The following is a 13,130-nucleotide window of genomic DNA, read 5'->3' as shown; positions in this document are numbered from 1 at the left end:
ATGAATATAACTGTTTGGCAGAAGATAATTACTGTTTTAAAACTATGTACCAGAACGCACTGAATTAGACGAAAGGCAAAGGCAGATGATTGAATCACGGTCTAGTTGCAACTTAGCAGATCGACGATCACTAACGACCTCTGTTTGTTACAGATGACAGCAGCCGGAAGGAGGTCACCTCGGAACAGCAGGTGAGTTTAACAGGAACTGTTTTTAGCGAAATTGCAAAAAACTTTAGTGACTTAGTGGAAACCATACGATTCTTATATAAAATTACACATACGTAAGTCTTTGAATCTAAAACATTGGTTGCCTTTAGATTGGACTGTTTAATAGACGATCCTAACACATAACTTCTAGAGATAATACAGCTGTAAAAAGTAATGAAATAAATTCATTTGTATTTTTGTATTTTAAATCCTAAGCCTAAACATGCACACTATCGTCAATGAACTCGGTGTGATAAAACTAGCGAAAAAAATGTGAATATCATTTCGTTACTTCGATCGTAACATTAGTTTCTGTACACATTACAAAAACGAAAACTGCACTACTAAAATTTAAATTTGATCATTAGAACTTCATAACTATCGTTATTTACAACTTGGTCGAATAAATTACTATTGCTTGAGCCCACATGCAATCTTGCAGTTTCCGAAATATTCTGTTCTTTGTCAGAATTCAGGGCACCATAACAATCCCACCACGGCATTCAATAATTAAACAGGGTATTAAATGTCCGACCGTAATAGCTGACCGCCCCCGTCGCTTCAGTTTACAATATTGCAAATATGACAATATTGTGACAGCCTGTGAACAAGACATTGCTACTACACTGATTTAAACTTTCACGATTTTTACTCATTATTATTTACAACGACGGGACTTAATCGCGTAAAATAAGTATTAAATTTACCTCCGACGTTTCGAGGACGGCGTTGTCCCCGTGGTCTCGGTGAGCATTTACTAGAGTCAGGGCCAAACCACTGGATTGAGCTTCACAACCCTAGAATACTTTCTACAGATCGTGGGTTTTATAGTAGAAAATAATAATGACATTGCTACTAGTTCAGAATTTGCTATGCCTAACGAGTAATTCTGTTAGCGACTGCCCGTAAAGCTCTAATGAAATGGCATTATTGTACGTTATAACGTGATTACGTTTTCACATAATTGGAGTAATTTCGATATAACTACCTAGAAACGATAAATTATTTTATAGTTTTATAGTAAGGCTACATAAATATCTAGAATTACTTCATCCCTACTAAAATTGTAAATGCGAAAGTAACTCTCTGACTGTTACCTCTTCACGCTAACACCGCTGAACCGATATCGATGAAATTTGCTATGGAGATAAGTTGAGGCCAAGGGATGGACATAGGATGTTTTAATATTAGGATAGTATTTTTCAATCATCATCATAATTCCACGAAGACGAAGGCTCAGGCTGACGCTAGTTCTAGGAGACTAGTTCTAAGTATCTTTTAGCATTTGATCACATTTAGATATTCAATCATTTACTAAACGGAGAAGATAATGGGGCTTGATTGATATTTCATTAAATGTAAAATTTACTTCTTTTGACTAATTTTTATATTCTAGTTAATCTCTTTGGTAAATAAGATATGTATATTACAGGTTAAGCTGTCAGGTTTATATATGACTACGATCTACCCTACGATTATTTAATGTTTATTTCCAAGGTTTTACTCGTTATTGTTGTTATCAACAATCTGGCTCTCTTATTTTTTTATTTAACCTAAATTTGATAGGCTCGTTATTACCGCACTTAATCCCAACAATATAGTTCAACCATAATAGAATTAGGCTGATTATCACACAGCCACGGCCGAAAACTAGCATTGAACCATTGTCGACTAATGCCGCTAATAAGCTCGTTGTGTCGCAACAACTCCACGCATGAATGGGAGCACGCCCCCAGCGACAATACCGACAAGCCGACATGCAACATGATAATGCATTCTTGAAAATACCAAACATAATATGAACAACATCGTTTTCAATCTTTACGGAATCCAACTTGTATTGAAATTATGAAATTAAATGGCATTTGAATGAATCTACTCGTAAATTCAGATCTGTTTTCTGGTAAAAATATTCAGCCAATAACGGACATGATCGTTACGGAAAAACTGTTTAAAATTTTTGATGGGCATACTAATTAAGGAATTTATTATTGGCGCGTGTATTTATTCTAAATATTCTGATGAATTCCCGAGATGCATCTGCCAAATCAAGTTTTCATCATAGCAGTCCAACATATTATCCACTCCTTTTGCGGCAGTTCAAGGCTTTCATCAAATACCAATAAAAACGGTCCAAGATGGGGATACGAGTAAAAGGCATGAGACAAATTGAAAAGATGTAAACAACAAACAACAACATTGTACAAGACCACTTTTGCGACAGCCGTACAAAGTAAACACAACGCGTAAAAAAAGTAGAGAACATTATTAAACTGCCGTCTTCATATTACCTTTAGACCAACAAGTTGTAAGCATGAAATAGCGTTGCGAATACTAGTTATATCACTTGCAGCTAATTCAGTGGAACGCAGCACACCCCCGGTGAGCTTGGAATGCAATTTGTCCAATTAAACTGGTACAATTATAAGGTTTGCACCTTACGAGCCAAAGATATCAAGTTACATTCAATTAATGCAACATTGTATCATTGTATGTTTTTATTCCATCGTATTATCGTTTAATGGGTCAAGGATGATTACGACTTTTACGACTAGGGTACGATAAATTGAATTTCAAGACCTGGAATTTTCTTGATATTTTCTTCTTATATTTTATGCAATGAAACCAGATATAAATAATAATAATACATTCTTTATTTCAGGCCAGATTGCCCATAGATTGTTAGTTATATACAGACTTATAATATTAGACCTACCTATACCTATACCTATGCTAATGGTTGTGGCCAAATTTGACGAACAAGATATTACAATTAATAAATGTTACATATTTTTTTATACGGGTAGGTATATGGATACAAATATTACGTTATTTATTAATTTTCTCGGTGGGAGTCAGGAAACCGGAATAGTACCTATTTAACTTTTATTTGCGGGGCAATGTCAGCGGTCGGGGCTGGATGCAACCGATTTACGAGCGAACACACGCCCGGACACATCCGTGAACACGACCCGTATAATATAGGAACCCAACACGGTGCCATAAATTCCAAGCCTTGCTTTCGACAGTTTTAGTAAGCTCACCCTAAAAAGATCGTTGCCGTTAAGGTCAGTATCCTCCACACAAACGACCATAACGCGTTACACAATTGCATATAAAACAACTGCGCAAGTCCGGCTGCGGATATTAACCTAATCTCCTTCGCGAAATTTAAGACTCCATTGAATACGCTGACCATTACAATTGACAGTGGGCACAGTGGCCCTAGCATGCTACCTTGTGGGACGCCGCAACGGTACCATCCGTGAGTTACCGACCGCTCCCGCCCGCCGTCCGTCAACGTGATAGATGTACGACTCGGGCGATCTGGGCTGAGAAATCCGCCTAGTTATCGTCGACAGCTGAATGGGTGATTTGGTATTCGTATTATACTAGTCTCTAACCAAGTGCCCGGAGAATTATACGCCGGAGGCGTGACATGCGCTTTGATATGGAGGTACGGAGGTATCCTAATTTTTCGTATGACATTGGTGTCTAGCTAGACCAATGTCAGCGTATGCTGTTTCTCTTGTGTATTGACATTGACGCTTGCTGCTGTGTAAAATGAAAACATTTTATTGCGCTTCAATTATTTATATTGCTGTTTGTAAGTATCTGCCGCTTATTTATTAATGCACACAGGATGGTGAGGTGGCAAGGATGTGTGTATGGTTATTACTCTTTAATAGTTGAGATCCGTATCGCAAGCAACTGCAGCCGCCGGCAGCGCCCGCAATAGGAGACTTTGTTTTGTTTTATGTAACACTATTCATTCGCAACCAGTTCTCAAGGATATTAGCAATCTGGGTTCAATCACATCGTCCGCGGTGAATGAAATACTAACCGGCCAATCTTGGAAGTCCGGTTCTGTTATAGTTTGTTGTTTAGGAAAGCGTGGCCCGCGAGTTGGAGGATTGTTGGAGAGCAGGAACCTGGCGAAGGAAGCAGGGGCCGCGCGGCCACTTTTTGCGATAAGAATCAATCGGGCGAAAGTGAATCGATCGCTCGCTATTTATCTCGGATTATGGACGTGCGAAGTAATCGGCTACCGCGCGGTATCGCGGAATTAAAAGCTTCTGTTCATTACAATACTGAACAAGATAAACAAATGTCCTTTAACCGTGAAAAGTTTTTAAATAGAATCGCTGATTAAAACTCCAGATTTAAATAAGACATGCACTGTGTTACTGTGAAGGCAAGATCGAAGCGAGAAGAGGAAGAGGAAAACGAGCAAGCTATGCACAACAACTGAAAGCTAATAAAGCCAGCGTCGTGTCTTACAGGGACCTAAAGAACCTGGCCGAGTACCGCGAAAACTGGCGCATACTCCACTGACAAGAGCCATGCTCTTAAATTATGATGATGATGACTGTGTTACTATACAAAGATTTAAGAAAAAGTGCGGATTATAATGCGTGCCAATTAATAAAATAGGTTTGAGGTGAACCGTGAATCTTCTATAAATTATTTATGAAGCACAATTCCAATCGTGCTTAATTTATGGATAGAGTACACAAGCTTTTAATTAAACAACATTTATAAAAATAAACTAAACTCCAATTAGAGACACGCTGTTAGTGTTACTTTTAATTGCAATGACATAAAGAGCGTTCTTAGTCTTAAGTCGTGGAAAGTTGAAAATGTTCTAGTGAAAATTCCACAACATAAATGCATATAATAATGCCGACAATGTACCGTTATTATTCATTAAGTGGGCTTTTAGTGTGGAAATGATCGGACGAAGCAAACGAGCCGGCGATTATGGACCCGTTTGCGAGCCGTGACATAGATTAGAAGCCTCCTTTACTGAATTAATAGAAGCTCGCCATTGTTGATGCGCGCCGTAAATAAACTGAGACAACTTTGCAGTCACGAGTTTTGGAATGTGGAAGATCAGGAGCATTTAAAACAACGCGATTTACCATTTTAACAATAACAGTAGGACAATTGTGACCCTGCTGCTTTTTGTGTTGTCTCCGCTATCAAATGTTTGTTTGATACGACCATTAGTTGTCTACTACGGCTTATGTCAAGTTTCATCTCTCAATCTTTTTTGTAGAGTATTTACACTGTATTGCAATATTTGACAATGATTTATAATATACTTGCCGGTTTATAATTTACCATTTCTAATTTTATAACCATAAGCTCATCGATTTAATATCCGGACTGATCTTAATTTTATGTCTGTTTATATGTATTAATAACTGTTAATTATATTCGATTTATTTACAAAATTAACAATACATAATATAACATAATTATCCAATTACAATACTATAAAACTTAAATTAATTAGTCATTAATGTTCGCGTTATATTTATAGAAATTATCTTTAGTAACTCAATCCACTAATTATGAGGTAATATCGTCACAGTCGTCCGGTGCCTGTTTCCGGATTTGAATTGCTTCCGCCATGAACAATAGCGTTTTGGAAAATTCATCTGCGTTCTTGTTTTGTTTGTCTTGTTTAGCGTCCCTGCAAATCTGATCGTTCACGGGTTGCCGGTTCTGACCTTCGTTTAATAGATATTAAGTGTTGTAAAATAAACGCATGTACATTGTTTGCTTTTGCGTCCGGTCTTTATTAGACGGACAATCGTAATAGAATTGACACAGCCTCACCAACAATATTACCAGTTTACCAACATTATTCACTTTGTGGTATATTTGAATTTAGGCAGCTTTTCTGTAATTTATAATCATCATCGTCAGCTTAAACGTCCGAATGTTAGGTATTCTTCAAATTGAGGATCTCCCAATTCTCCCACAATTTGCTGTATTTTTTATAATATAAACGTGTAATGATTATTGTGTTCCGAGTCTATTTGTTTTCTGTGTTCGTGTATATGTCCACGACGGCTGTGCGCGCCATTACAATATATATAAGCGAGTCGTATAGTACTTACATATATGCATTAGTTCACACGCATTATTTGTATGTAAAGTCGCTGGATTCCTCATTAGTTGTGAAGTTGAACAATGGCGGATAACTGGACGTCCGCATTGTTTCGTGAGGTGTATTTGTGGGGAGGGTCCCATGGGCCTCATCCGGCCATCTTGCATATTCCACTGCGCACTTTCTTTGTATATGTGTATGTCTGCTTATCTGCATGTAATTTAAAAGAGCTTCCGTATTTAATATCTAGAAAATGCACGTTGCACAAACTTGGTTGATGACTCGATATTTTGACATCTTAATTATTTACTTTCAAGAAATGTGATGTTGAAATGAATATGTAAGAAAATTTGAAGTGAGTGTGTATGCACACCTAAATGTTGATATTATCATAGAGTAACTTATACTAGAGCGGTACTGTCATAGTAAATTTTGTAACCCCAGTAAATTCACTGCCATCTGTCGACACACTTTAAAACTAAAAATAAATATTTATAAAAATACGATAAAATGTATTTAAATATGGATAAATGATTTTTTTTATTTGCATTAATTATTTTTATGATTTTAACCCATGTTCTTTCACTGATATGCGTTAAAATTGTTAAATAACAAACGAAACCGTCAACGCCATCTTTACGACAGTAGGCCAAAGCTAGTAGCGCCCTCTGAACGAGAATCAATTTTTCTTGATTTTCGAGGCACGTTTTTTCCTTAGACTGTATCCATCTATTACGGAGTTATATCTATCTTTGATATTATATTAATGACATCTGGATAAAAACAAGTTCACAAAATTATCAGACAAGACCTTTGAATTTACATAACTAATACGATTAAAAACTGTGAAGTTACTATAAGTAGATGGAACTTTATTGAGGACGCATAAATATACCGCCCAGTATCGTAACCTCATGCACTTCAAAGGCAGTAATTTTTCTTGCATAGAAAATCAATCTTTGGCCACCTTTTCCCAATATTTACGATCTAGGCGTATTCAAAACCGATGTAACGGTTGGTCCCAATGATTTAACTGCTGTTTCCACAGCATTGAACTTGTTTTCTAACGCTTCCAACAATTAAATATACTGAAGTCCCACGACTGTTGTCCCAAATGATCTTTAAATGGCTAGGGATTTAGCTGACTGTAATACCGCGGTTGCATGTCGAGTAGTGTTGTGAGAATCGACTTAATGGTGTAGTTGGCTTTTGTAACTCTTGGGTAAGAAACAACGTCACTGTTAATCGACGATAAAATATATGAAGTCGGGGAACCTAATAGTTGATTGTTAAAAACAGCGAAATGGATGCTGCTGTAGTGTGTTTTAGCTATTTGCAGAATGCACACAAAGTTAATCATCAAGCAACCAGCAGCGGTTAAATACCACCTACACCATAGTAAGTAAATCCATATAGGTATAGTGTTACTTACTGAGTTTGCCTTTATTTGCTGGAATTAATTATTATAATACCCCATAGGCACTGGCCCATCGTATCGGTAATGTATGTATGTATGTATGTATAAACTCTTTATTGTACAAAGACATAGAACACAAATATGGCACAGAAATAGGCAGTACAAAGGCGAACTTATCCCTTTAAGGGATTTCTTCCAGTTAACCTTTGAGTAGATGAGAATTGATGAAGAACGGCAGACAAATATAGCACTGCGTACAATAGACTAGAGGAAAGTCAATAAATTTATAAAAGAGGGCGAAAATAAATAAAATAAGTTAAAAATTTGAAGTAACAGTATAACAAATATATATAATACCTACGTTTTATATAATAAATATACATCCATAGTCACAAACAGTTAATTCTGGTCCGATAGCCACAGTTTCCTTAACTGCCCCTTAAGCGATGCAACGCGATGGTAATCGTTATGAAACTCAAATTAATCTAGATCGTAAGTGTTAACGGTTAAAATTGTCCACTCATTTGTAGTTTACAGCTGCAGCAAAGTCATTAAAATCTAATTGACAAAACTGACTGCATGGTTAAACCGATTCATGAAAAGTCTATCCCTTTTATATTGTGATAGACAAATGTTACATGATCTCAAATTATTAAGCGAACTGGCATTTTTTGCTGCAGAAGTTCGCGATCAATGTTAAAATTCACGCGAAAGATGTCGCGGGCATCATAAAATTGATACATGTTGTAATGGTTGGTTACTCAATCTTGGGATAGATGTCGTTATGGGTCTCAGAAATCGCTTACATTTGGCATTGATTTACGTCAGGTTGACAGTTTAGAAAATGAGGGTGGCGAGAGAAAAGATCCGGTCCGGCAAGTGAATGTCACTGTGTCCGCGGATAAAATTATAACGAAATAACTCAGTTTTTGGTGCAACTTGGTAATAAACTGATTGAAATCGTATTCATTCATTGTTGAAATAAGTGCATAAACGTTATCAAGACAGGGGGTAAGTGTTTTTATCTGAAATTGTTAGATATAGTATGTGAATGCAAATCGTTAAATTCAAGTGTACCTAACTTGTATTCACATACTGCTATTATGTTGTTCACAGCCTTTGAGGAACGCCCCTTACGCATATGGTGATCGATTGTGTAGCAAAACATAGTACGGGAGTCATATTTTAATTATCGAAAAGGCTGTCGCTATAGGCGCTCACGAACTCAAGATTCGCAACTAAATTACATTGTGTGCATATTTTTTGAACATTTTGCTCAAAGCTTATTTATAACCAAGCATAAAAAATAGCAACCTCAATTAAAAAGGTACGAATCAGATAAGAGTTAACCAGAATAAATATGGATGCAGTGGATACCACTTGGATAATTGCTTTGCCGTGTTGTGCTGCATCATTAGGGCTGGCCGATCTTATAAGGCAAATTACTTCAGCGATAAGGTTCAGTTATGTCGATATGCGATCTCATTCCCGGCATCGTATTTATTATTTATCTGAACCCTCGGTAGCCAATGGGTGGAAGGTAATAGCTTGCCCCGTTACCAGTTGATAGGGAGATACTAATAGGACCGTGTTCCACGTACTCGCAACAGTTAGATTGTTCTATGATAGCCTCATCACATTAACTTATGAGACCATCGTAATAATGGAATGCCGTGTAATAAATTAACGTATTAAGGTAACAGTTATATACTTTCATCCGATTTAAGATTTACGTCTTCCGAACGTCCAGTTTACAGTAGCTTTATGAGCATAAATTAACACTTGCTTCTCTGTTTTATTCATTAGCATGACATTTAAAGAATTATGATGTTCTCAGGCATTTTATAATGCGTTGAAACCCGAGTTTATCTAGGTTAGAAGCTACTTAAATTACAAAAGCCTTTAAGTTTTCGGTATTGTTGCGGCAATAGTGTGATTAATGTGACAGAACCACGCGACGTCTGTATGAATCACCACAACTGACTTGACTAATCACCATCCGAATTCGTTCGCACGAATGTCCCATGCATTTGTCATGGCTAGCCAATTCATTTAATTGATGAATTGACTGCCATATTCGGTATCTGCGAATTTGCGAATCACAATCTTCTTGCTCCAGTTCTTGACCAAATTTCTACTCTGATTTGTGGGCGCAGAGCTCCATCTTGAAAGTGTTCTTTCACGAAGCCGCTATTGTTGTATTTTGACTTTTGTCTATGTTTCTCAAAGATCACTCCCACGTTTCTGGTTGTAAATGGTGTTCCATTGTCCGTTGCCAACTCCCCTGAGACAATTCTTGACCTTGTTCCAAATTTTGCTGTCATTCGTAGGTTTTTGATGAACAAGTTGGTTTAACCTCGTCGAGTTTTGTGTATAGGTACATATCATTACCGTGGCTTGAAACGTGCCGGCGTTTCTCTTAATTTCTCTTTTTCAATGGTAACAAGATGTACAGGTTAATTGGCTTCCGTTTCGCGGCTATCGGTGCACCGATGCCCCGCTAAGATTAAGCTACGCGTACCATGCAAGTCGTCGTCGAACTATCGTCGGTCATTTTTTTCTTGCATTGCATCTACTTTCTATTTACAGGAAGTTATTGCAGTTATTAGTATTTAGTACTTGCGAGGCGCCAGCATTTTATCAGTGAAAGAAATATTACTTTATATTAGTTCCTGCCGTGTGAAACCGGTGAGGTCCGGGTATATAAGGTAGTCATGTCACGTTTTACGTCTTGATTAACTTGGCATCTGAAAAGCCAGTAAAAATGTTCAAGCAGATTATTAATGCATTCTCTGACGAATGACATAAATACATATGTATTTCACCAATTCTTTCTACAGTAATTTCATTCGTTCTTAGCCGTCGTATCTTACAGTTCTGTTAGTGTTATTAGATCAACCTCTTTAACAGTGTATTTTTAGAAGAAGAAGAATGTTACAGATGGTCACATGCTTTCTTAAAGACATTAAGATTCTTCTATAAACGAAAGCTAGAATAATTGCTGTCGAGTTCGGGCAGAATACTCGTAATTCTTATAAGTTCCTTCAGTGCCATTGATTAATGCATGACCATTGATAAGTAGATTACGCCGTCGGTCAAGGCTAGCGCAGCGCCAGCGCAGGCGCGAACGCGCGAAGTTCACCGCTCCCTCGCCTTGCTGCTACGGCGTCTACGCCGCTTCGAAGCGTATTACCAAAGATAGATATAACTCTATAATATAATATAAGTTACTTATTTTTGTGCATCGAAGTTTGACTTTGTCAAGGCATTTGAGTACGCAGTTCAGCTGGATTGAACGAATATTGATTTATGAAGTGTTGAAAAATTCACCATGTATTATAAATTAAGACTACCCGACCTACCCTCTCTTGGCACATTCGGTAGCAGAAGTAGCTAAGCGAACAATGTGTTAAAAATGACTTACGAGTAACACAACAGTGCAAGTCATTTTCAACATTAGGCCCGTACAATTCGGATGCGGACTGTATTTATTGAACTCGTTTTTTCAAGTGCTATCTCTTTCATCAATTTTTCTGGGCGTAAGTAAATTCTGTTTTTTTTTCTTCTATTTATTTGAGATGGTAATTGCATTGCAACTTATTCTTTCTGTACCCGTTCTATGTAATGAAATTCGCATTTTTTTGTATTATGCGTTTCTATCAGTAACTCTGTTCTGAAGTCTAGTTCACCAACCTATATATAATACTTTAGCTTCTGAATTTGAGAGTACATTAAGTTCATCAAGAGTTTACGTTTCGTGTAAAAGAGTTATACCACCACTTAAACGGTAAATTAAGATCATATAATGTTTAGCGATCATTTCCGTGTCTGTCTGTGTATTCGCAATCGCGATGTTTACAATGGATTAATTGCACGTCGGTTCTGATGACATTCACGTAACCAAGGTTGCGGTAAACTTTAACAATAAAATCTACAACGGCACTTTAATATCGGTATTTACATCTAACTAATATATCTCTGGCTTTATGGTTCATTTAATGAGTGGTATTATAAAATGTATCGTTAACTAGAATTAATCTTATTTTGATTCTTGTGCTACGAACATTTACATCAAAGAAGACAGAACTGACAAAATATGAATAGGTACAGACGGTTTTGGTGCATCCTATTCTTATAAAAAATAAAAGAAATAATTATGGGAAACGCGGCATTAACACGATTGAATGAAGTTATTCTTTATTATGAACACACTGCTGGCCTGCTGGGCAAAGGAATTTCCCCTTTGATGAATATAACGAAAAAAAAAATTTACTCGGTAATGCTGCCTGCGACGACGTAGCGTAACATAATGTTAAGGTAAAATATTACCTCCTAGTCTGTGCTACATGCTGAATTAAAATCACATACATATCTTAACTGTGAATCCAGGCATCGACGTTGCTATATACTTTATCATGTCATTCAACTTCACGAATGCCATGCCTCACCAGCATTTCACGGTCGAACTAGTGTAACCAATGGTCCTACAGCACCAAGCTGTATCCTTGAATTCCTTAGTCCAGTTCGCTATTTTTTTTTTTTTTGTTTTTTTTTTTTATGTGATGTTCAGCAAACGAGCAGAGGAGCCGCCTGATGGGAAGCAGGCATCGTCGCCCATGGACGTAAGCAACATCACAGGAGCCACTTAAGCATTGCCGACCCTTGAGAACCCTAAATACCCGCTTCTTGAAGAATCCCATGTCGTAGCACAAAGGAAATACCTCAGGAGGCAACTCATTCCGCATTCTGCACGTTCTGGGAAGAAACGAGCGGGATGCCCGCTTATTCATGGTGTGCCATGTGTCTAAGAAGTGAGGATGAGCTTTGCTCCTTTGGCGGGAGGTGCGGTGATAGAAACGAGACGATGGCACCAGATCAAAAAGTTCTTCGGAACATTCCCCATTGTACAGACGGTAGAACATGCAAAGAGAGCCAACGTCTCTCCGAAGACTAAGAGGTTCTAAGCCGTCAGTAAGTTCGGAATTGCCGACAATACGAACTGCCCGACGTTGGATGGAGTCAAGGGGAAGGAGCTGGTATTGTGGAGCGCCAGACCAGAGATGAGAACAGTACTCCATATGGGGTCGAACCTGCGCTTTATATAACAAAAGTCGGTGACCCGGTGTGAAGTACTGCTATTAAAGCTCTTATTCCAACGTGGTAAGGGTGGGGTGTTGATGGATCTGGGCGTAGATTAGCGATTACACGGGTTGCGCGCGTGCGGTGGGTTGCGCGCGATTTGCACGCTCGCGACCGTTGGACCTTGGATTATCAGCCATTGCAAGCGCGGACCACGTCAACCAGTGTAAATAGAACCTTAAGATCCAACATAACTGTGGCTAATTGGAGGGAGGTGTTATACTGGTTCATCATCATCAGCGACATCACAATTTGGAATGATATCCCTGGACTGAAGCGATGATATCAGGCGCCGCGAATGTTTGATGGTGGAAATGGTGATGTTTACGTGCTGATTTGCAAAGTCGATGCCAACGGTTTAAGCTTGAACATGTTTCCTAGCCATTCATTCCAAATATTTTTAAGGTTTCAATAGAGTAATCAAGATGAGTATGAAATATAAACACAGATTTCTGAGCCTCGCTTG

At 37.9% G+C, this 13,130-nt stretch overlaps 1 protein-coding gene across 2 annotated transcripts in view; it reads left to right on the top strand.

Annotated features, from left to right (window-relative positions):
* The window catches only part of LOC134740808 (protein spire), a 219,110-nt gene that overhangs the window by 60,241 nt on the left and 145,739 nt on the right, over positions 1-13,130 (top strand). For both annotated transcript variants that reach the window (XM_063673430.1, XM_063673429.1), the window contains exon 2: positions 154-191. In XM_063673430.1, coding sequence (XP_063529500.1) covers positions 154-191 — 38 coding nt within the window. The remainder of the gene's footprint in view (positions 1-153; positions 192-13,130) is intronic.

This window comes from Cydia strobilella, chromosome 4 (assembly GCF_947568885.1).
Source record: "Cydia strobilella chromosome 4, ilCydStro3.1, whole genome shotgun sequence".
NCBI classification, from domain to species: Eukaryota; Metazoa; Arthropoda; class Insecta; order Lepidoptera; family Tortricidae; genus Cydia; species Cydia strobilella.
This window is presented reverse-complemented; position numbering and strand designations above follow the sequence as displayed.